Below are 23,631 nucleotides of genomic sequence, written 5' to 3' on the forward strand. Positions count from 1 at the left end.
GCCTCAGTATGACCTCTGGAGGTCCTTGAGAGGCACTTCTAGGCTCTCCAGAGTCCATTTTGAGGCCTCCGTGATTTGAGGCCTCCGTGTAAGTAAGTTGGCTTACAACTTACAAGTGAACAACTTGCATAAATTTGAGTATAGTCAATGGCAACGTTGCATCTGGAGTATCATGATCAGTTCTGGTTGCCACATCTCAAGAAGGATATAATGGAACTGGAAAAGCTGCAGAAGAGAGCGAGCAAGATATTAGTAGTCTGGGACACCTCCCTTATGAGGAAAGGCTGCAATATTTGAGATTGTTCAGTTTAGAAATAAGGTGCCTGAGGGAGGACATGATTGAGACACTTACAATTATGAATTGGATGGCTAGAGGGAAGTCCTTTTTCTTCTGTCACAACACCAGCACTGGGGGCATCCTCTAAAATTGAGTGGCAGGAGAGGTAGAATAAACAAAAGGAAGTATTTCTTTACACAGCACATAATATGTGGCATTCCTTGCCACAGGATGTTGTGATGGCATCTGGCCTGGATACCTTTAAAAGGAGACTGGACAGATTTATGGAGGTAAAGTCCATCACGGGTTATAAGCGATGATGATTGTATGCATTTTTGTTTTTGCTAGAATTTGAGATTAGTACAAAGAACATACAGTCATCCCTCGGTATCTGTGGGGGTGGGGTGGGGAGTGTGGTTTAAAAATTGTTGAAACAGTCACTTCGAGGTTGTGCAACTGCTTGCCTTGGCCCTGGCTTGCCTCAGAATGGATTGCATGATGCATTCTGGATGAGCCAAGGCCAAGGGTCACACAAACCAGAAATGGCTTCTGGGAGCTCAGGACTGCCCTGCAACCCTGAAAACAGCAATTTTGCCGTGCAAAGGTGGGGAAACTTAATTTCTAACTTATTTCAACTGGTTTAAGTATTTTTAAAAGTGGACCCCAGTATCCACAGCATCTGTGGTGAGTGAAATCCATAGATGCTGGACCTGCGGATAAAGCCGGATGATCTGTAATAGCCATCTCTGGTTTAAATTAACACAGGAAGAGCTCAGTGAGACCTTTTCTAAGCTTCAGACATTTCTGAGTTGTTCCAGTTAGTTTTTGGCAATAATCCCCAGAGACTGAAAAACAGATTATACAGTAGAGCAGTGTTTCTCAAACTGTGGGTCAGGACCAACTAGGTGGGTTGCGAGCCAATTTCAGGTGGGTCCCCATTCATTTCAATATTTTATTTTTAATATATTGATTCTACCATGGTTATGTAACTGCATCTGGGGAAGTGTTACAGACCTGTATTTTTAACAAGCTACTATGTATATTCTTTTAACAATGATAGTAAATGGGACTTACTCCTGGGTTAGTGTGGGTAGGATTGCAGCCTGTGTAAAAAAAACAAAAACAACAACATTCCTGCTTGATGATGCCACTTCCGGTCATGACATCCTGCACGCCTTTGAGCTCCATTGTCCATCATGGGCACCTGCCCTCATAGGTAGCTCTGGAGCTAAAAGATCTACAAGAGTAACTGACCCAGGTGAGAGATAGGTATTAATAGAGCTAGCCAGCTAGCTTTATTATTTTATTGCTGATATATATCCTAGATGTTTATGCCTCTAGCATTTGCTGCCTTACTGTAACCTTATGTACTTAATAAATTAAAATATCTTTTACTAAGCTGTTTCATTGTCTGTTGGGGACAAGGGTTCAGAATCCTGCCTAGCCATTCAGCAAGCTACCAAGTGCTCATTGAGGTCTAGTAACTTGAGGACTGAAGCTCTAATTGGAGAAAGGGCTCAGTGCCTGCAAGGGATAGAATGAAGCCTAGAGGGTCTCAGTGTCCCTGGACTGAGGCACTGGCACATACAGGGTGGTGGCAGTACTACAGAGCAGAGGGGCCTTGAGGGCTTTAGGATTTGAGAACCAAGAACTCTGAGCACCCCAAACCCCCCTAAGTTTACGACAAGGACCACCACAGGGGAAGCTTCATTACTGTTAAATGCCAGTTGGCAACAAGAATGTGCAAAAATTCAATTTCCATTTCAATTAGAAGCAGTGATAGTGAACATGAAATAGATGACCTTTTTCAATCCATGTGTTCAACAATTGTCATATCACACTGGACACAGCAACAACTTGGGCTTCTGCTACTCTGTGTTTTTGAGAATCACTAAGTGTGTGCACGCTACCTTCTGTTCTTTGCTCTCCATTATTCCTATTTACAGTGCCTTGGATCTCTTGCTGTTTGTGAATAGCAAGTTTCAGTCAAGATGTAGAATAATACAGAGAGCACCATGAACCATGCTAAAAATATTTCATTAACTGTGCAAATTAAAAGTGCACACAATTTATGGCGGAATTTTGGTGCAGATTATGTAAATTGGGATCAACAGCATTTAGATGAGTAACATCAATATATTCTTAAGTATAATGCATGTTCTGCTTGCTGGTATTAATTACTATTCTTGTAGAACAAATAAACAACCTTGCAAGTACGCACAGCAGGATCTGATTACTGTCTCTTAATTTGTTGCAACTGTTATGCAAAAAGGGGATTTAATCTTAAACTGGTTTTTTTCCCCCCAAAAGGTGTGTAAACAGATCTGGCTAGGATTATTTGATGATAGATCATCAGCAATTCCAGACTTCAGGGATCCTCAGAAAGTCAAGGAATTTCTACAAGAAAAATATGAAAAGAAAAGATGGTCAGTACACATCTATCTTTGTTAGTAGTATTGTTTCAGGGTTTTTAATACTATAAAATGCTAAGCTTTCTTGCAGCAAAATGTCATCCATGTCTGGTGCTTTTCAAATGTGTATCATGTTCCTTTGACTCAAGAGCAGTGTCTTATCAGATACTGACATAAACATACAGACTATGCAGTTGTAAAAGTTATACTTGAAATCCTGAAGTGATTTTCGCCTGTGCCTGCCTACCTTTATTATTATCCTTTAAACCAGGATTGGCAGATTTTCCCATAAACCTGGAATCTTTTGTAAGTTTTTGTTGGTTTGTAGTTTGAACTGAATTTGATTTGTCTTGCAAGGTGTGCAATACAACTGCATTATGAAACATTTGGTGCCTATGGCCTCTTGTCTTGTAGAGACTTCTTGAAACTACTTCTGCATGGTGCCTGCTCAGTTTACAAGAGAGTTTACAAGCTCTCTTGTTTACAGTACTTTATTGTATTGACCGTTTCCAGGCTACAAGCTGGAGTTAGGCATATTTGGCAACAGTCTGAAGATGTACCAAATAAGGACTAATCCGTAATGCAAACCATTATATAGATGATGTACTGTCTGGATCAGCTTCCACATGGAGGCATATCTAATAGCCTCTATTTGATAGCTGTATTTTGGAGAAGCAACCTTAATGAGGTTCTAAAACAGGGGTGTCAGACTCGTTTCATACAGAGGGCTGAATAGCATTCATCATGTCTGCTGAGGGCCGAAAGTGATGTCATTAGACAGAAAGTGATGTCATTGAACAAGTCATAACCAAAAATAAACACTTTTTCTCACCTATATACTTATATACTCACTTATATACTTATATACTTCTCACTTATATACTTACACACACACACACACACACACACACACACACACACACACACACACACACACACAAACATGACAGAAGAGAAAACATGCAAATCTTGATCGTATTTCAAGATAAGGGACAGCCCAATTTTCATGTGGACTGCCCTTTCAGCAGTAACACCTCAGCACTGCTCAGAAGCTGAGAGCCTGAGGGCTGGATAAAAAACTTTTAAGGGCCGCATCCAGCCCCAGGTCTTATGTTTACACCCCTGGTCTAAAACTTCACAGGGTTCAAGGGTATTGGGTACAGTGCTTTTGAATGATTTTGGGTATATTAATAGATTTGGGACAATAGTATTAAATACTCAAGAAATATCTCTCTGTCTTAGGTATGTTCCACCAGAACAAGCAAAAGTTGTGGCATCAGTCCATGCATCTATATCTGGGTCATCAGCTAGTAGTACAAGCAGTACACCTGAAGTCAAGCCGCTTAAATCTCTCCTTGGAGAAACTGCACCAGCATTGCATTTAAATAAGGGCACACCTAACCAAGTGAGTAAGAAGAGACACACACACACTTCTCATTGTTGTAGATTGGCACAGGCTGTCAAGAAACATTGCTCAGTTCCCTGTCCAACAGTATTAGTTCTGCCATCTGCTCATAGTTTTTCTTGCTTCTAAGTCCTATGAGAAGTTTTGTCACAGGACCACTTTCTTATTGACCACTCAGCACTGTGCCTCTACTGCTTGCTGTTACCTCAGATTTCTGTTAACATTCTTTCTGTCATGGACCATTGTGACACTCAACCAGCAACTCTGCCTTTTCAGTAGTCTTATCTCTCCCAGTTGCCTTGTCAATATCATATCCTAAGCCTTGTGTAGTGTTTCCATGTCGCCATCTATCCTACTCGTATTTCCATTAAACTCTCCTCAATGCCTTATGCTGTTGCTTCCCAAGCTTACCCAGCTGGCAGAGCCCTTCCCTAACGCTGGAACCTGGAAGTAGATGGCGATGGTGCGAAACGTGTCACATGATGACGTAACTAGCCACTTACTTCTAGGTTGCAGGGCTGAGTGGAGCCTAAAAATAGCAGTAAAGAGGCCCAGAAGGGCTTTTTCAAGCACACAGTTTTCATGTACAGCAGCTCTGCCTCCTGCACCAAGTTTCCTGCTGCTCTTTAGGCTCATGCTGCTGTCTTGCTGCCAGTTGGCAGGCTTTCTGTGACACTCCAGGATCTTACAACGCACAGATTGGGAACCCCTGCCTTATGCCTTCAGAATTTAGTCTTCTCTGTTTTTTCTTCAGGTTCTTTGTAGTCCACTGCTTCATTCCACTATAGGCTTCCTCTGTGTAAGCTTCTGTATTTCCTAGACAAGCGTTTCTCAACATTTATTCCCTGCTATTCCACTTTGCATTGGAAGTACCACCTATTGGAAGTACCACCAGAAGTATCTGGTGGTTGCCAGTTACTTCTTGGTTGAGAGGCCAGATTTGAAGTGACAAACACCAACCAGTAAGAGGCTCAGGGTGGACAGGAGCACTTTTTAGAGTGGGTGAAAAGCATGTTTTGGAGCTCTGCCCACTAAGCCAAGCTTCCTACTTATGTTTGTCACGTCACTTCACTGGTCTCGCTGCTGGGCAGCAGATGTCTGGGGGTCCCACAAGTACTACTGGATACCACTTCATGTACTACTGGTGGTACCCACACCACATAAGAACGTAAGGACAACCCCATTGGATCAGGTCGTAGGCCCATCTTCCTGAGGTCCAGCTTCCTGTATCTCACAGGAGCCCCACCAAATGCCCCAGGGAGCACACCTGATAACAAGAGACCTGCATCCTGGTGCCCTCCCTTGCATCTGACATAGCCCATTTCTAAAATCAGGAGGTTGCACATACACATCATATCTTGTAACCTGTAATGGATTTTTCTCCAGAAACTTGTCCAATCCCCTTTTAAAGGCATCCAGGCCAGATACCGTCACCACATGCTGTGGCAAGGAGTTCCACAGACCGACCACACGCTGAGTAAAAAAATATTTTCTTTTGTCTGTCCTATCCCTCCCAACACTCAATTTTAGTGGATGTCCCCTGGTTCTGGTGTTACGTGAGAGTGTAAAGAGCATCTCTGTATCCACTTTAACCTTCCCATGCATAATTTTGTATGTCTCAATCATGTCCCCCCTCAGGCATCTCTTTTCTAGGCTGAAGAGGCCCAAATGCCGTAGCCTTTCCTCATAAGGAAGGTGCCCCAGCCCAGTAATCATCTTAATTGCCCTCTTTTGCACCTTTTCCATTTCCACTATATCCTTTTTGAGATGTGGCGACCAGAACTGGACACAATACTCCAGGTGTGACCTTACCATTGATTTGTACAACGACATTATAATATTAGCTGTTTTGTTCTCAATACTTTTTCTAATGATCCCAAGCATAGAATTGGCCTTCTTTATTGCCGCCGCACATTGAGTCGACACTTTCATTGACCTGTCCACCACCACCCCAAGTTCTCTCTCCTGATCTGTCACAGACAGCTCAGAACCCATTAGCCTATATGTGAAGTTTTGATTTTTTGCCCCAATGTGCATGACTTTACACTTACTTACATTGAAACGCATCTGCCGTTTTGCTGCCCATTCTGCCAGTTTGGAGAGATCCTTCTGGAGCTCCTCACAATCACTTCTGGTCTTCACCACTCTGAAAAGTTTGGTGTCGTCTGCAAACTTAGCCACCTCACTGCTCACCCCTGTCTCCAGGTCATTTATGAAGAGGTTGAAGAGTACCAGTCCCAGGATAGATCCTTGGGGCACACTGCTTTTCACCTCTCTCCACTGAAAATTGCCCATTGACACCCACTCTCTGTTTCCTGATCTTCAACCAGGTCTCAATCCATGAGAGGACCTGCCCTCTAATTCCCTGACTGTGGAGTTTTTTCGGTAGCCTTTGGTGAGGGACCATGTTGAACGCCTTCTGAAAGTCCAGATATATAATGTCCATGGATTCTCCTGCATCCACATGCCTGTTGACCTTTTGAAAGAATTCTAAAAGGTTTTTGAGGCAAGACTTACCCTTACTGAAGCCATGCTGATTCTCTCTCAGCAAGCCTTGTTCGTCTATGTGTTTTGAAATTCTGTCTTTCATGAGGCATTCTACCATCTTACCCGGTATAGATGTTAGACAGACCGGCCTATAGTTTCGTTGTGACATTTGCTATCCTCCAATCCTCTGTCACCGTGTCACATGTTTTGAAGGACAAGTTGCATATTTTAGTCAAGAGATCAGCAACTTCATTCTTCAATTCCTTAATAACTCTAGGGTGGATGCCATCAGGGCCCGGTGACTTATTGATCTTTAATTTGTCAATGAGGTCTGAAACATCTTCTCTTTCAACCTCTTTCTGACTTAATTCCTTGGTCAGGAGGAGCCGTTCGGGCAGTGGTATCTGCCCGAGGTCTTCTGCTGTGAAGACAGATGCAAAGAACTCATTCATTTTCTCTGCCATCTCTAAGTCTCCTTTTATTTCCCCTTTCCCTCCCTCACCATCCAGAGGGCCAACCCCTTCTCTGGCGGGTTTCCTGTTTCTAACATATTTGAAGAAGCTTTTATTATTCCCCTTAATGCTGCTGGCCATGTGTTCCTTATAGTCTCTCTTGGTCTCCTGTATCACCTTCTTACATTTCTTTTGCCACAGTTTATGTTCCTTTTTATTCTCCTCATTAGGGCAAGACTTCCATTTACATAAGGAAGCTTCCTTCCCCTTTACGGCCTCTCTAACTTGGCTGGTTAGCCATGCATGCACCCTCCTAGACGTAGTCGAGCCCTTCTTCCTTTGTGGTGTACACTTCCGCTGGGCCTCTGTTACTGTTGATCTGAGCAACCTCCATGCACTCTGTAGAGATTGGACTCTTTCTACCTTCCTTTTCAACCTCCTTCTAACCAGCTTCCTCATTTGAGGGAAGTCCGCCCGTCAGAAGTCAAGGGTTTTTGTGAGAGATTTGCCCGGTATTCTTCCCCCGACGTGTATGTCAAAACGGAACGCAGCATGATCACTATTCCCCAGTGGCTCAGTAACATTGACATCTCTAACCAGATCCTAAGTACCACACAATATATATCCTCTGGTGGGCTCCATGACTAACTGCTCTGTGGCACAGTCATTTAGCATGTCAAGGGATCTGGTCTCCTTTTCGTGACCAGAACACAAATTGACCCAGTCAATATGAGAATAATTGAAGTCCACCATGTTAACAACCCTGTCCCTCCTTTTCACCTCCCTGATCTGTTTCCTCATTTCAGGGTCCCCTTCTGGTTTCTGGTCTGGAGGACAATAGTACGCCCCCAGTATTACATCACTCCTCAGGCCTGGTAATTTAACCCATAGAGATTCTATGGAGTCGGACCCGCCTTCAGTCTCTACTTTGCTGGATTCTATCCCTTCCTTAACATAAATGGCCACCCCACCTCCAACACGCCCTTCCCTGTCCTTCCTGTAGAGTTTATCGCCCGGGATTGTGGTATCCCACTGATTCTCCGCATTCCACCAGGTTTTTGTTATGCCCACTATGTCAGTGTTTTCCCTTGTCACCAGACATTCCAGTTTTCCCATCTTTGCTCGGAGACTTCGGGCATTTGCATAAAAGCATTTGTACATGGAATGCCCCAGGATGGGCTGCTTATTAGCTCCTTTATCCCTGAATCCTCTCATTGTGCCAAACTGTCTATCATATCCCATCACGCTACCATTCTCAATTTCCTCTCCTACTCTGCTTTTACCTTGTTCTCTAACCTCCCCATCCTCATCCCATAGGGATGAGGAGTCACGAACCAGATGCCCCTCGGCTCCTGTCGGCTTTCCCCCAGGGATCAGTTTAAAAGCTGCTCTGCCACCTTTTTAATGTTATGCAGTCTGGTTCCATTCTGGTTCAAGTGAAGCCTGTCACTCTTGTACAGGCCCCACTTGTCCCAAAATGTTCCCCAGTACCTAACGAATCTAAACCTCTCCTCCCTACACCACCATCTCATCCACGCATTGAGACCCCTGATCTCCGCCTGCCTAGCTGGCCCTGCGCTTGGAACAGGTAGCACTTCAGAGAACACTACCTTTGAGGTCCTGGCTTTCAGCTTTCTACCTAATAGCCTAAATTTGGCCTCCTAGACCTCCCGGCTACACTTGCCCACGTCATTAGTGCCGACATGCACCACAACCGCTACCTCCTCCCCAGCTCCTTCCTCAACCACTGGTTGAGAAACGTTGTCCTAGACTCTTTTTCCAGTCACCTTTAAAGTCCTTTGTTCTTTCTGCCTTGCTCATATGTACCTAGGGACAGTGAAGGGTTTTCTCAGCTAAATTTGCCAACTCACAAGAATAGATTGTAGCATAAAACACTAACAGTGTTTCTCATATAGAATGTTTGTGAGTATTGTGCAAGAATTGCATCAGGTCAGCCAGAGGTGTTACCAAATCTTCTACTGTCACAAAATCTCATAATGTGTTAGATTAGGTTGATCTCGGTGAACATTAATTTGGCTTAAAGTGCTGTGTTCTTTGCCATTAGGAATTAAACTCTAGGTTGGTATCTACATACTTGTTTAACCAACTACAACTTGTTGTTTACAGTCTCCTGTTGTAATTCGGTCTCAGGGACAGTCCCAAGAAAAGAAACAGTTTGATCTTCTCAGTGACCTTGGTTCGGATATTTTTGCTGCTCCTGCTCCTCAGTCCACAGCTACAGCTAATTTTGCTAATTTTGCACATTTCAACAGTCATACAGGTAAGGATATATTCTGTTCCTGAAGTTGGTACTGATACCAAATCCTGAAACCAGCTCATTGCAATGCAAATTGACCATTTTTTAAATAAAGTGTTGCTCTAAACAATATTTGATTCAGTAATCACAGTTAAACTATACTGTTAAACTATACTGTTAACAGGTCACTTTTGCCCACTCAAAGGACAGCCCGATGACAATTTGAATTTATCAGCATGAAGCACAAAACTTGAGTCAGCTAGAAATTAGACTGATTGGCCAGATCATCTGTCCTTGCTTCTAACTGGCAGACTCAGAGAGTTGAAGGTGGATTAAAGTAATAATGTACTGTCAAATGTACCCCTAGCATTTTCTCCAAGAAAAATAATGTTAAGTGTGAATATGGTGTAACTGTGAGAACCGCAAGTGAGGAAACCCACATGGCTTGGGGTCTGTTGCCTTACATAGCAAGAAAGGCAGTTGCAATTGAATGAAGCTAGGTGGACAGTGAATTTGATAAATGACATTTGGATGCATGATTGGCCTTTCCATGCACAAATGATGTTTTGCATAGGATGGTGGCAAAAAGGTGACTGCTGCCTAGTCTGCTGCCAGCAGAGTTGGCCTCTTTACCTGCCCCTTTTTGTACATAGGCTGTTTAATCAAAGCAGAAATGGCAAAGCATGCTGGGATTGCTCCCAGTGCACCCCCCTTTTCCTGCTTTGTTTTGAAGTGCTCCAGCAGAGGAAGTAGCAAGTTGAGAAAGCAGGGACCAGATCACTGTCCTCCAAGAATCTGAACACAGCAATCCTATCTGCTTATCTGGATCCTTTTTCTGTTTGGGCTCTTCAAAGTTTAAATGAAGGAGGAAATATGGAGCACAGTAGGAGTGATCCCAACACACTCCACATTTTCTGTTTCATTTAAAGAGTGTGCACAGATGATGGAGCAGTAAGAGGTGCGTGGGTTTCAGAGTGGGGCAGCAGAAGTATGAGGGTGTTACTCTGAAACTACCTCAGGCAGCCAGTAGGTTCAGCTGACTTTGCTTGGGAATCTAAATGTAAATTTCTCAACCTTTTTAGTCTGCAAGTTTTTGTTTTGTTTTGGTAAAGGGAAAACAGCTAATTTCCTTATGCCCATTGGCACTGTTCATGGTTTATGGGGCTGTCTTGCTTTTTGTTACAGTATAGTGATGTGCGCTAAGTACCAGTTTACATTTCTGAATCAGCTCAACCTGTGTATTAAAGTGTTTGAGTGGAAATACAAGTATGCTAATGATACGGTTCTGCTGTTTATCTGCGGGTTCACAACCCTCAAATTTAACTCACCATAGGTTCTGAACTCGCTTTGGTGGGCCTGACCTGAGCTCACAGACATGACGGGAGCTGTTCTCTGGTTGCATCCAGGAGGCTTTCTGAGGCTTAAAGAGGCCTCAGTTTTTATGAAAATCAGAACACCACAGGAGTTGCATGTGACCTCTCCAGGCCTCAGAAGGCCTTCAGATGTGACCTGAGAACACCTTTGGTCATATCAGGAGGTCCTGTTGGACCCAACCTGCGAACTTGCTGATCCACAGGTTTTAGTATCTGCGGGGGAGGGGGGAGGGGGGAGGGGAGGGGAGGGGAGGGGAGGGAATGTCCAGTCATGGATCCCTCATGGATACAAAAGTCCAGCTGTACCTTCACTGGATAATCTTTAGAGTAATAGAGTTGGAAGAGCTTTCAAGACTATCTAGTCCAGCCTCCTGCTTGAAGCAGGAAAATCTTCTGTAGTGTATCTCCAAAAGGTACTTTTCGAACCTTTTCTTGAAGAGCTCTAGTGAGGGAGAACCCCACCACCACTTCCATTGGTATTTGTTTCCTTTGTCAAACTGCCTTACCATTAAGAATTTCTTCCTGATAGTCAGCCAGAATCTCCCCTCCTGCAACTTAAACCTATTAGTTCTCATTCTGCTCTCTTGGGTAGAATGAATCTTTGCCCTCTTTCATGTGATAACCCTCCAGGGATTTGAAGCACTATTATGTCTCCCCTCAGCCTTTTCTTCTCTGGCTAACTACCTGAATTCCCTTTCAATTGAATGGACAGTGTTTTGAATACTATCTCAATGACTAAAACAACCCTGTGAAGTACATAATCATATCCCCTTAGTGCGGGGGGGGGGGGCGGGCTTGATACTAAGAGTATAGTGTCTTACATGGGGCTACCTGGTGAGTCCATTGATAAGGCATGGTTAGAATTAGAGACATCTTGGCTCATAGAATATTTTTTGTACCACACCAGCTTTCACTTAATTCATTTCTGCCTACTTTTCATATAGCTTACTTCTCATAAAACTGTCTGAGTGTCTGGTTCGGTTTATAAGCAAGAATGTTGATGTCTTCTGATTTCAGCATTCTTTACAATACATTGTATGTGCTTGCGGCATTGAAGTCTCTGACACTGGTTGTTCAGGACTGGAATGTCCAATTACTTAGGGAATAAAGCAGCTTTCAGTACAATTTCTGTGAGAAAATGAAAGTTGAAAGTTTGACTGGGATTTAAATCAGGCAGGGCAGAAATGGGATGAGGTCCTGGGAGGTAGAGGATCTAAGGGACAAGGTTTGTAGGAAGGGGCAGAGTAAGCACTTTACTAAGAGAGTAACCTGAAGGGAAAGCCTAGGGTGTAGTATAATGTTTGAGGAGGAGACAAGCAATTGAAGAGAAGAGGGACTCTGAAGAAGCATCAGAGGGCAGTATACTGTGGAGTGGGAAGGAGACCATATGGCTAAGAGAAGTGGGAACAGAATAGGCAGTAATTTTAAAAGTAAGAACAGAAAGAAACAATGGGTGATGGAAGACAGGGCATTGGAGAAAGGAGGAACCAAAGAGAAAGTAGGGCGGGAGCGGTGCACAGTTGGCACGAAGGAAACAAACAGGCAAAAGCAGTGTGGAGGACTGGAAACTGGGGCCAAAGTACCAAAAATTGCATATGTTTACTATTTCTAGACCACAACAGGGGAATTCAATCAATTGTGACTTATTTTGTGACCTGGCAATCCAGGAGGGGCAACAAGGTCCAAAAACCAACATAGGGAGAAATTGATTTGAACAAACATGACTGCATCCTTCTAGGAGCAGTTTTAATGTTTGTAATCGGGATATACAGTTTTTGCCTCTCTTCATTGTGTTGTGTGTTGTACACAAATGCAGTGAATTTACCTGTATTTTATTGCCTGCTTAACTTTCCCAATCCTGTAAAGGAATTAAACTAGTGAAATCCTAAGTTACTTTTAAATATATCTTGTATTTGAATACCTGTTTGCCCTTCCTTTTAGATTATTCCCTTGAAAAATATTAGCTATAGTATCTCCTTTTAAGGTGTAGTGTCTTCTCAAGTGCTAAAATCCAAAACAGCCATTTTCAATCACTGTGCTGTGGCACACTGGTGTGCTGCCAATGGTCTGCGGGTGTGCTGTGGGAGTTTGGGGGAAGGTAATTTATTAATAGGGCCATTTGGGAATGTGAGCACCCAAACAAACAGCATGGTGTGCCTTGCCAATTATAAAAAAATTGATGGTGTGCCTTGACAATTTTAGTACTATTTTGTCAGTGTGCCATGAGATGAAAAAGGTTGAAAATCATTGATCTAAGTATAAGTGAGAGTATGTCATATATGAGTATGTTCAGTGGGATCATTACCTTCTGTGTCACATTGCCCAGTTATGAAACTCTTTACGATTTTGAATGCAGTTTACCATGCATCAGGGTGGAGTTGCTGTTTGAGTGAGCTGCACAGAAACTTTGCAGAGTGTTTTGGAGTTGAGCAAAAATGTTTCAAATAGGGAAAAGATGTTTCAGTAAATGGTATTTTTCAATAAAAACAAAGCTGTTTTATAATGGATCTTAAGCAGTATAATAGAATAAAGATCAATGTCTAACACTCTTACTGAAAATGGCTGCAGCACATAGAATTGATTTTAAAGTCAGTGGAAATGTATTAAGTACCTTATACATGTACCGTTTAAATAATTTGTAGTCCTATATTAGGCAGTTCGAATCAGGAAGTGCATATTCAGTTCAATTTTTGTCCCTTACACTTGGCACTATAATTTCACAAGTGATCGATTATTTCAGTGGCATGTTGACAGTATAGATGCCCTTAAAGCCTGCCATAATCTGATTCGGTTTTAATCTTTTTGTTTCCATACCATTAACATGTTTTGTTCATTTGCAATTTACAGCGCAGAACTCTGCAAGCGCAGGTTTTGCAAACTTTGATGCATTTGGACAGTCTAGTGGTTCGAGTAATTTTGGTGGTTTCCCCACAGCAACTCAGTCTGCTTTTCAGCACCAAAATACAGGTAGAAATGCTCTAACATTGTTAGTGTTTCTAATGCAACTAATCTGGACACAGTTAAATATCTCTTAACTTTTTCCTGCCTCTTCGTGTCTTAACACAAACACTCTGGAGCTCTGGGGAAACCTGCAGTGAATGCTGCTTTTTGTTTGCTATATTTGATGTGGGTTGTGTTTCTTTTTTCTTGCACGATGTTTTTGCACTGCAGCCTCTTCATCCCTACACATGAAATAAATGTGTCACATCCTGGCACTATAGAATATTGGATCATATTTAGGTTAAAATATACGGAATATATATCTGTGATCCATGATGAAAGTAGTAATTATACTCTACTAGAAGAGAAAATAATACAGCAGAAATATATTTAATTTTTGAAAAATCTCATGTGTAAGGGCTGTTGCTTTCCTCTTTCTTTAATTTGGACATGTTGTATAATGTTTGCTTGGACTTACAGTTGCTGCTTGTCTTGATATGTGGCTGACTTATTTTCTTTTTTTCCTTTCCCTTTTAAGTGTGTTGTCTTAAGACTCTTTTCTTTTTAAATTTTGTTTTTCCCTTTTGTTAACTTTAACCCTCACACAATTTCTGGCTCTCCAGCGTTCAGAACGCTTTCATCTAGCTGCAGTTTTGGTGAATTTACCACTTCCGCTTTTCCTCTCCAGGCTGTGCGCAGTAAGTTCCACCAAGTGGGAAACTCAGCTCACTTCATTTTCAAATGCCATCTTTTTTGTTCTTACTCTCATGTGTATTTCCAGGCTTTCTTGTATTAGTCCTTGGTTTAAAATGTGCTAGCTGTAGGTCGTTAGATTAGTTGTTCTTAGTTAATAGTCCTCCCAAAATATTAAGTGAAAGTAAAAAATATGAAGTTCTTCCTGTAAATAAACTGATAATGTTAACTGAACTATCAGCTTTTGTTGGAAAAATGTGGAATTTTGGCCTTTTAGGGTATCTATATAAAAGCAGTCAGTATTCTGAGGCATTAAGACTGTTCTGACTGTACTCTTCCTCCCTCCCTGAGAACACATTTGTGAAGGCCTTTCCAGTGTTGTTTGGATTCAGGTTACCCATGCAGAATAATAGTCTTTGTGACCTTCAGTGTACAAGTAAGGAGGCTGCAGATCTTGCAAACTCCTCTTCAGCAATGGATCTGATATTCCTCTGCAGTTGATGACCAACTGATAGCAGCCATTGACTTTTTATGTCAATCCTGAAACTTTTTAGTTTTCAGTTTGAAAACATTGGACACATTACTGATACAAGTACTGATGGGGTTTTGTTCCCTTTAGAAAAAAAATGGTATACAGATTATTTTGGTGGTCTTCTGCTATTCCTCAGGCTGCAGTGGTGGGTTGCATATGGCAGTAGTCATTAGAAATAAAGGAGTTGCTAAAAATTTTCAGGAAGTTTTCATCTTAGCTTTTCCAATTTTCACTTTTTGGCTTAAAAGTATCTCACTGATATAAGAAATGGCCATTGTTCCGTCAAACATTTCTCTTCAACGTAATAAGTGTGAGAACATATAACCCTAAAATGAATTCTCGCTGCTCATATGAATTGCTGAGGTTAGTTATGTTACAACTCTGCTTCTGCAGTGCTCTGTTTTGGTGTCAACTAAATTAGGCCCAAATCCTAACCCACTTTCCAGCACTGGCATAGCTGTGCCAATGGGACATGTGCTGCATCCTGCAGTTGGGGGGCATTCACGGAGGCCTCCACAAAGTAAGCGAGTGTTTGCTCCCTTACCTAGGAGCTGTGTTGCCCTTATGTTGGTGCTGGAAAGTGGGTTAGAATTGTGCCCTTAATGACTACTCGGTTTCTCAAGCTTGGCATTTTTGTTTTTCAATAAATTAAGATTTGGCATAGAGGAAGCTTCTTTAACGTATGACCCCATTAAAATATCCTCATACATGACCACCAAAAACATTTGATGAGATATTTCTTTGAGCTTGGAAGTATCCATTATGTTTAACTTATTTTGTTACAGGTGGGAGCGCTGCATCAATGAATGCTAATTTTGCACACTTTGATAACTTCCCCAAATCCTCCAGTGCTGATTTTGGAGCCTTCAGTGCTTCTCAGAGCAACACAACTGCAGCCAGTAAAGCTGCAGTGAATAAACCGAATCTCCAGTCAGCAGATAAATACGCAGCTCTTGCTAATTTAGATAATATCTTCAGCACAGGGCAAGGTACTAATTCTTATTCTTTGACCTGTTCCTCGTATTTATCATGGCAGTAGTTTACTGTGATTTTCAATGTAGACTTGATGAGATTTTTACTGCTTTACACTGTTTGATCTATCACTAACAGTAGCATGATGCTTGCAGATTTTGGTAACACGGGCCGTCATACAAACACAGTAGCTCTAGTAGTACAGAAAAGTATTGGTCCCTGGTATATTTGGTTCTTTTCTGCAAAATCAGGACCCAGAGTGCAAGTGAGATCCTATAAGTTATTGGATAAGGTTACGTCAAAATATGTGGGTAAAGACCCAGCTGTTCTGATTAGAGATGAGGCTTCCAAGGAAACGATTACTGGAAAAATAAGTTAAATTTATATAATTGCAGACCTCAATATATGGGATTAATAGTGTTGCTGAACATAATGACCCTGTGAATCTGAATAAGTCTTCAGATTTGTTTTTTACCCTAAAGTGCAGGGGTCTCCAAACATTTTGGCCAGAGGACCACATCAAATATCTGGCAAGGTGCTGAGGGTCAGAAAAAAAATTTAAATATAAAATTTATATAAATAAATTAGAGATGGAACTTAGATGAGTGAATGGGCTCATTCATTCAAACTCTCTGGCCCTTAGAACACCCTCCAGATGCAACCAGAGCACAGTTCCAGTCATGTTCAGCCAAGAGGCTTTCAGGGGACAAGAGGCTGGCCGCGGGCTGGATTGAGGCTGGCCTCCGGCTGCATCTGGCCCCCGGGCTGGGGTTTGGAGACCCATGCTATAGTGCATTACTTACTTCTGCATTACCTAAACCCATGTTTATGTCATCCACAATAGCATAGATAATCCTGAGACCATGTTAAAATGATTGAGGAAGCCAGCTTGTTTTATCCTGCATAGGATAAAGATGCACAGTAGTCTGAAAGTTCACAAGGGGTCATCAACCAACCCTGTAAGAGGTCACAGTAGAACTCATTCTTCACAAAAGCTGCAAAAGGGTCCTAAGGCTATAGTCACAATTGCAGGACAATAACAAGTTGAATACAGTTAGATTCAGATTATAGTGCTGGATTACAAATGTTAGGGAATGCAAAAAGCCTTGATACTTGATGTTCTTGGACTGAGTGGTGGTGGGGCATGTTGAGCTATAGACAAAATTGGATAGTGCCACAGCAAAGCCTCACTTCTGTTTGTCTTGAAAGTTGTCTGCTGCACCTTTTATTCCACCCTTCCTCAAAGGACTTTGGGCTGAAATACATCAGTCTTTTCCCCATACTTATTTCATCCTAGCAACAGTTATTTTAGATAAGTGAGGCTGACATGTAGTTACTAAAGTCACTTGGTGATCTCCTTGGCTAAGCATGGGCTTGAACCCTGTCCAACACTCTTAACCACTATGCGTATGCTCTCCCTTCTCTTACAATTTCTAATGAGTTCCAGATCAGATTCATATGTGTGTGTGTGTGTGTGTGTGTGTGTGCATATACATTCATGCATGCGTACACACACCCCTACATATTTATGGATTTGGTTTTAGAATGGAACCCATTCTTTTGAATAGCAGTTTTAAGAATAAAATTTCAGAATAATACCAAAATTCTGTATGCAGTATCGTTCCTGTGAATTATAACTATGGATCTATTTCAGATGAACTTTATTGAACAGTGAGGATAGCATCCTTTATATAAGCAGTATAAAATTTTAAATATATTTAAATCTAAAAGTAGATAATCTAAAGTTCCATGAGCAGATCATGCAAACCAATTTCAGATTCTTCACTAAAAATATACTTTGTCTGGCCAATTAAAAGAACAAAATGCTCAAACAGGTCGTAGAGTCTATAACTTAGCTACAATTTTAACCGTACAAAATAAGTTGTTTCAAGTAGTTTGGGGGGTTAAAGTGATGTAGTTATTGGTTTTGCATGTTTAATTTTTGTTCTTGGTTCCATGCTGTCTATTGAGCATATGCCCTGAAATGTTCTTCCAAACATTATGACTTGAATTATACCTGCAATATGCATCAAAACAAGGAATAACAAAAAAAATTTTCTTCAGGGAAGGTACAAGTGGAAGCCCATGTCCATTCCTTTAGTTCATTTGTTGACAGCAGTGCCAAGATGCAATGACTTCCTCCTTTAGTCATCTTAACCACTCAAGGCAAAGTTATTTATCACTGGTTTAGCACACAAAGGTTGCTTCAAATATTTGTTGCCATGTGACAAACCAGTAATATGCATCAGTTGTATCAGGCTGCAATATACCTGATTGCAGTTTCTTCAGTTTCTTCAGATTGCAATATACCTCTTTAGACCTTTTGGAGCAAATAGAAGACATGTGCTTGGTATATGAATGTATATGAGCCCTTTTGGGACAGGGAGCCATTAGTTATTTGATTTTTCTCTGTAAACCGCTTTGTGAACTTTTGTTGAAAAGCGGTATATAAATACTGATAATAATAATATGAATAACATTCCTAACAGGACAACTTTAAGGTGTACTGATCTTTCATTAAATGGACTGTATGCAAGTATTCAGCCTGGGTTCACAGTATGTATCCACAGAGGACTTTGAGTTTCCAAATTTAGCTATAGTGATATACATTGAGGAGGAGGTAGAAAGTTTTCCTGAGCTGGATCACAATCTATTGCATCATGAACAAACTGAGTAAGTTCTTAAATTTGACAAAATACATTTAGGCATAAGGTTGATTCACCTCCTTTTCTCAGACCCTTTTGCAGTTATTGGGAACATGGCATCAGACTTTCTTGTACAAAGAAATATTTGTAGGGGAAAATAATCATGATTCCAGTTCTCTAGTAATAGACTAGCCAGTTAAAATTGTCATTTCCATTATTACCATGCATTATGTTCAAATAAAATATAATCCTATACGTAAATTTTCATCTGATTTTTTTTCCCCCTAGGTGGTAGTGAGCAAGGAAGTGGCTTCGGTGCTGTCAGTTCAGCACCAGCAGGTCCTGCTGTGTCAGCCCCAAGTCAGTCAAGTGCATCTTCAGACAAGTATGCAGCACTAGCAGAATTAGACAGTGTGTTCAGCTCCACAGCAACCTCTAGTAATGCATATACTTCCACCAGTAATGTTAGCAGGTACTCTTTCTTGCTAGAAGTTCATGTAAACCAGTTGTGTTTACAAACAGCAAAAATGAAATTGTACACTTTTGAATGAAGTGCAAGTGCTTCTAAAAACCTATAGTTTGAAAATTGCAGGTTCACTTGCAGCATGAAGTGGGTGGATGGCAGGGGTTGAATGGCATGATAAAACAAAAGACTTAAAACTGGTTATAAATATTGCCAACTAGAGGTTGGTAGGATAAAATTGAAACAGACTGGCAAGAGAAGAAAAACCCCTAAATTATCTTTAGTGATAAGCCATTTTGTATGAGTAATTGCATTTGTTATGATACCTTATTTGGCTTAACTCTTTTGATAGTGAGATATTTGCAGTGTGTGATACCAACAATGTCAGAAGAAATGAAATATTTAAAGTTGTTGTAAATGTCTGAAAGTGCAAGTTTATGCTTGACAGCCTATCCGTGTTTCTTTTGTCTTATTGCTGGGCATGTATTTTTGTTGCTGGGGGGGACACACAATTTAGCTTTTAACTAAAACCAGTTAGCTTTTGACCTGGGAATTTGGAATGGTTGTAGCTAAAATATGACAGTGGTTTTCTTCCAATAAGTAACTAAACGGCCTCTTGTGTTTTCACATCTGTAATTAGCTGTAGGTGTCTAATTACTAAGTAACTGACTCTGATATTGCTGAATGTGAATTATTTTCAGTAATGCTTTTGGAACAGTACCAGGGGGTGCTAATACACAGACACAGCCTGCATCATCAAGTGTTCCTGCTCAATTTGGAGGTATTGTAAAATGTTACCAAGCAATATTGCTAACTTGTGTTTCAGGTATCCAGTTAAGAATATCCATTTCTTTTCTTGTATCAATAGTTCTGAGAAACCTCCTGAAGGCACTTCGTGCAGCTTCTTATGCCAGGCTAGGCTTTTCCTTATTCAAACAAGAAAAGGATGAAAATTATCTTAAAATTAGAATTGTCATTGTGTGTTCTTTTGATGGCACTTTGAGTGATGTATAACAGTCTAACAATGCCAATTCTTCACTTTTCAGCAACACCTTCCACAAATCCATTTGTGGCTGCTCCTGTAGCTGCAGTAGCACCTTCTACGAACCCATTCCAAAACAATAACAGAGCAGCAACAGGTTAGGAAAAAACACTGTGCAATTATGTATGTTAGAAATTAATGTTCTTGCTTTCTGAAATTATAGATCTGTATCTTAAAGGCAGATTAACATACTAAATATACTCATGCTCATATGAAATAAAAAGGTTAATTTTATGGCAGTTAGATGTGTCACCTTAAAAAAGAAACTCAGTTGCATATATTGTGATCCCTCGACTTAATGGACTAAGAGGGGGAATGGGTGTCCCTTATTGCTTAAAGTCTGTTCAAATGCGTTGATGTCAGTGGATATGCACATGTGGAAAGTGTATATGACTGGCTTTTAATGAGGCAGACATCCTAGGTCATTTAAATCACAGTTTGTTAGATCGAGGGTTCACTTGTATTCTAATGAGAACTGTCCACTTGTCTATTTTTCTGCTTTGAAGCATGAACCTATTCAGTAACATATTTGTGCTTCAGATTCTTACCGTACTGCTACTTTAAAGATACTTCATTTTTCTTTAGCAAATACCGTGTATAATGATGACAAAAGCATTTCTTATGCATAGTTAAATAGTATCTTAGAGTGCTTATATTAGTGAATGCTGTTATGAATGAATTTGTTAAAATGTGTCCGTTTTTGACTAAATCACTTCCAAACAATTATTCTGAAGTTCTAAGAAGGTATATTGTTGACCATTTTGTCATGCAAAATATTTTTGCAAGATGTTCATAAATCATTTGACACTTTCTGGTCTTTTTGTGGCTTCCCATAAGGCCTCTCAGGAGCAATGCATTCTCGTATATTTCCTCAGGCTCATTTTGGTAGGTGGCCACACTTTATATAAGTTTCATGTGGCTAACTTTGTATTTGCTTGTGAAAGCTTATTGCCAATAAACAGTTCCTCTGCATGTACAACATTTTCAACCCTTCTTCCATGTTTTGAAATGGAGTGGACATGGATGGTGATGCACTTCAAATACTTTTAGCATTTTTTGGTGTAAATTTTAATTTACATCCCAGTCCTAAACACATGTGCTTCAGAGTACATGCTGTTCATTTCAGTGGTACTTGCTGTTTAGTAAGCGTGCTTAGGATTGTAAGCCAAAACTGTTATGTCTTACCTCCATGGTCACAACAGTAGATGCTTTAAAAGTGAGTGAATTTTGAAGCTTGTGTTTACAAAGTTGAAGATAAACCAATAGTTATTCCAAACCATTGCAGATAGTTGCAATGTGTTTGGCTTTGCCATTTTAGCAAGCTTGTGTGTTAAGTAACCTCTCTGCTCATAGTAGCTTCTGTAAGCTCTGGTGGTGCACTATTTGTTTCGTATCTTTCTTAATGTGTGCCTCTTTATTCCACAATTATTTTAATAAGCTCTTGTGCCATGTCTGTCTTGGCTAGCCATACCAATTGGCTGAATGTGATAACTTAGAATTAAGATGTGCCAGTTATCTACAGCAAAATCAAGACACACAACCAAAAGAAAATAATATTAGCTGTCTGAATAAGATAAGAATTGGTTTAGAGACTTTTGGTTAGGAGACCTTTTAATATATTAAGCTGTCTTTAATACAAAAATTAAAATGTGTGTTACTGCTAGACTGCTTCAGATGAAGGGCTGCCATAATGTTTTAGGAAACATAATACTGTTCCCTAAAAGATCTTAGTCAAGATCCTATAAGCTATTCTTAAAATCCATACTAGTTAGCTCTTGTCTGCAGTACCTAGTGAACTTCCACATTCTGAATTTTCAAAAAACATGTGAAGATTTCTAGGGAGAAATATTGGCAAATGTAAAGTTGATCAAAGGAGCAGACCAAACCATTTTTGGCTGTATTCCTAGAAAATCCAGAAGCTTAATGGTTTTAAGGCTAGCCATGTGACTGGCTGCATTATAAGGAGCTAAGCCGGAAGTGCTGCTTAGTGTGATGTCATAGTAATAGTAAAACATAATTCAAAAGTCATTGAATGCTACATTTCCCCTACCAGCAGCAACATTTGGCACAGCATCCATGAGCATGCCTGCAGGATTTGGAACACCTGCCTCGTACAGTCTTCCTACTAGCTTTAGTGGTAACTTCCAACAGCCTGCATTCCCAGCCCAGGCAGCCTTTCCTCAGACTGCTTTCACCCAGCAACCAAATGGTAAATGCTTGCATGTTTTTATTTAGAAAAGTGGGAATACAATAGTAACTTAAGAACATCTTGGTAGTTGAGGCTGTTTATCTCTGAAGATATTCTTGCCTGCCTTCTGCTCCCTTGACTCCTGATTATCCTTTCATCAGTTAATCAGCTGAATGCTATATTGTAGTCTAAGGATGTGTCTGGTAGCATAACACTGTGCACAGCTGTGGGGGAAATTCATTTGACTAGCCTTGCATCTTTTACCTTCTTAGGTTCCCTGTTTTTAAATGTAGGAATGATAGTTGATGTGAATTACATTTGGCCTGAACAAAACTTCTTAATTCCAGCTAAGTTGCTACTTGGCAAACACTGAAAATTTTTTTGCGATGTTTTATTGGATTTTTACTCTTAAAAGATCTCGCTAGTAGAACAGGCATGGACTTGGTTTTAGCACAGTTTTATATTATGATTTTTATTGAGGGATGTTCTTTAACTGTTTCAAAGTAAGATACTGATTGCTTAAGATGTCCAGGAAATATTATAAAGGTCAGACATGTCTGAAGTCAGAGCTCAACAATATTTATCATGCAATCATCTCAAATGCCTTAGGAATAGCAGTTGCAGGCAATCCTGAGTTGATACCATGATCATTTGCCCCTATCTTGGTCCTGATTTGGATCAGGCTTCCGTGGAACTCCTGTTTACTGCAGAGAAACACCCCCCTTGAGTGCCAACAAGAGTTTTCCTTCAAGAAAAGCAACTTGGGGGGGGGGGGAAGAGGAAATGGGATCAGAACCATGGAACAGGCAAAGGGTTAATGCCCTCTCTGTCTGCACTGTTGAGGATTGCATTGTACTGCTGTTCAAGAAAGTGATTATGTAGCCTAGGTTAGGTCAAAGGGTCACACCTGATGTGCTACAAATCATCGATAAGAGGCATTCTTAAAAATAGAAGTGTCTGTTAATTGACTAAGAGCAATTGCAAGAGGATCAAGTCCACAGGGAGGGGGAGATTAGCCCTATCCTTTTCAGCTTTGTGCCTTGGAGGTTTCTGTGTGCAGGAAATAACCACTCTGGGATGCACTTTTGGTGGGAAGAATGGTATGACAGGAAAGCAGTATTCTCCTCCTCCCTGCATGTAGTGATCCCAGTCAGAATTCACACAATGGCTGCTTTGAGTCTGCTAAGATGCACTGCCAGTTCTAGACATGACTCTTATTGATGTAGTTTGCCACACGTCAAGTTTGACCCTAGGTTCAAAGTAGTAGGGGACAAGAGAACATTGGGATAGTTCGTCTACTCTAAACTGTTCCTTGAAAACTCAAGGAATGCTTAAAGTAGTCTAATTTGTGAGATGTTTTTCTTTGAGGAAAATGTAATGTGAAGGAGCAAGTTAACAATGTGAATCTTATTATGTGGTATTTAATGTTATGAGATTGATACTACTCCTTTGATTGTGCCAGTATATGATCACAGTACTCAAGGGATTAACTGC

At 40.8% G+C, this 23,631-nt stretch overlaps 1 protein-coding gene across 11 annotated transcripts in view; it reads left to right on the forward strand.

Moving 5' to 3' along the window:
* The window catches only part of AGFG1 (ArfGAP with FG repeats 1), a 38,858-nt gene that overhangs the window by 8,836 nt on the left and 6,391 nt on the right, over nucleotides 1–23,631 (forward strand). Inside the window, exons 3-13 of one of the 11 annotated variants that reach the window (XM_066619223.1) lie at nucleotides 2,588–2,703; nucleotides 3,931–4,093; nucleotides 9,160–9,313; nucleotides 13,510–13,629; nucleotides 14,226–14,300; nucleotides 15,613–15,816; nucleotides 18,733–18,916; nucleotides 19,609–19,688; nucleotides 19,954–20,046; nucleotides 20,787–20,834; nucleotides 22,003–22,158. In XM_066619223.1, the coding sequence (XP_066475320.1) occupies nucleotides 2,588–2,703; nucleotides 3,931–4,093; nucleotides 9,160–9,313; nucleotides 13,510–13,629; nucleotides 14,226–14,300; nucleotides 15,613–15,816; nucleotides 18,733–18,916; nucleotides 19,609–19,688; nucleotides 19,954–20,046; nucleotides 20,787–20,834; nucleotides 22,003–22,158 (1,393 nt within the window). The remainder of the gene's footprint in view (nucleotides 1–2,587; nucleotides 2,704–3,930; nucleotides 4,094–9,159; nucleotides 9,314–13,509; nucleotides 13,630–14,225; nucleotides 14,301–15,612; nucleotides 15,817–18,732; nucleotides 18,917–19,608; nucleotides 19,689–19,953; nucleotides 20,047–20,786; nucleotides 20,835–22,002; nucleotides 22,159–23,631) is intronic. The other 10 variants (XM_066619224.1, XM_066619228.1, XM_066619225.1 and 7 more) reach the window with 10 other exon arrangements.

This window comes from Tiliqua scincoides, chromosome 3 (genome assembly GCF_035046505.1).
Source record: "Tiliqua scincoides isolate rTilSci1 chromosome 3, rTilSci1.hap2, whole genome shotgun sequence".
Classification (NCBI taxonomy): Eukaryota; Metazoa; Chordata; class Lepidosauria; order Squamata; family Scincidae; genus Tiliqua; species Tiliqua scincoides.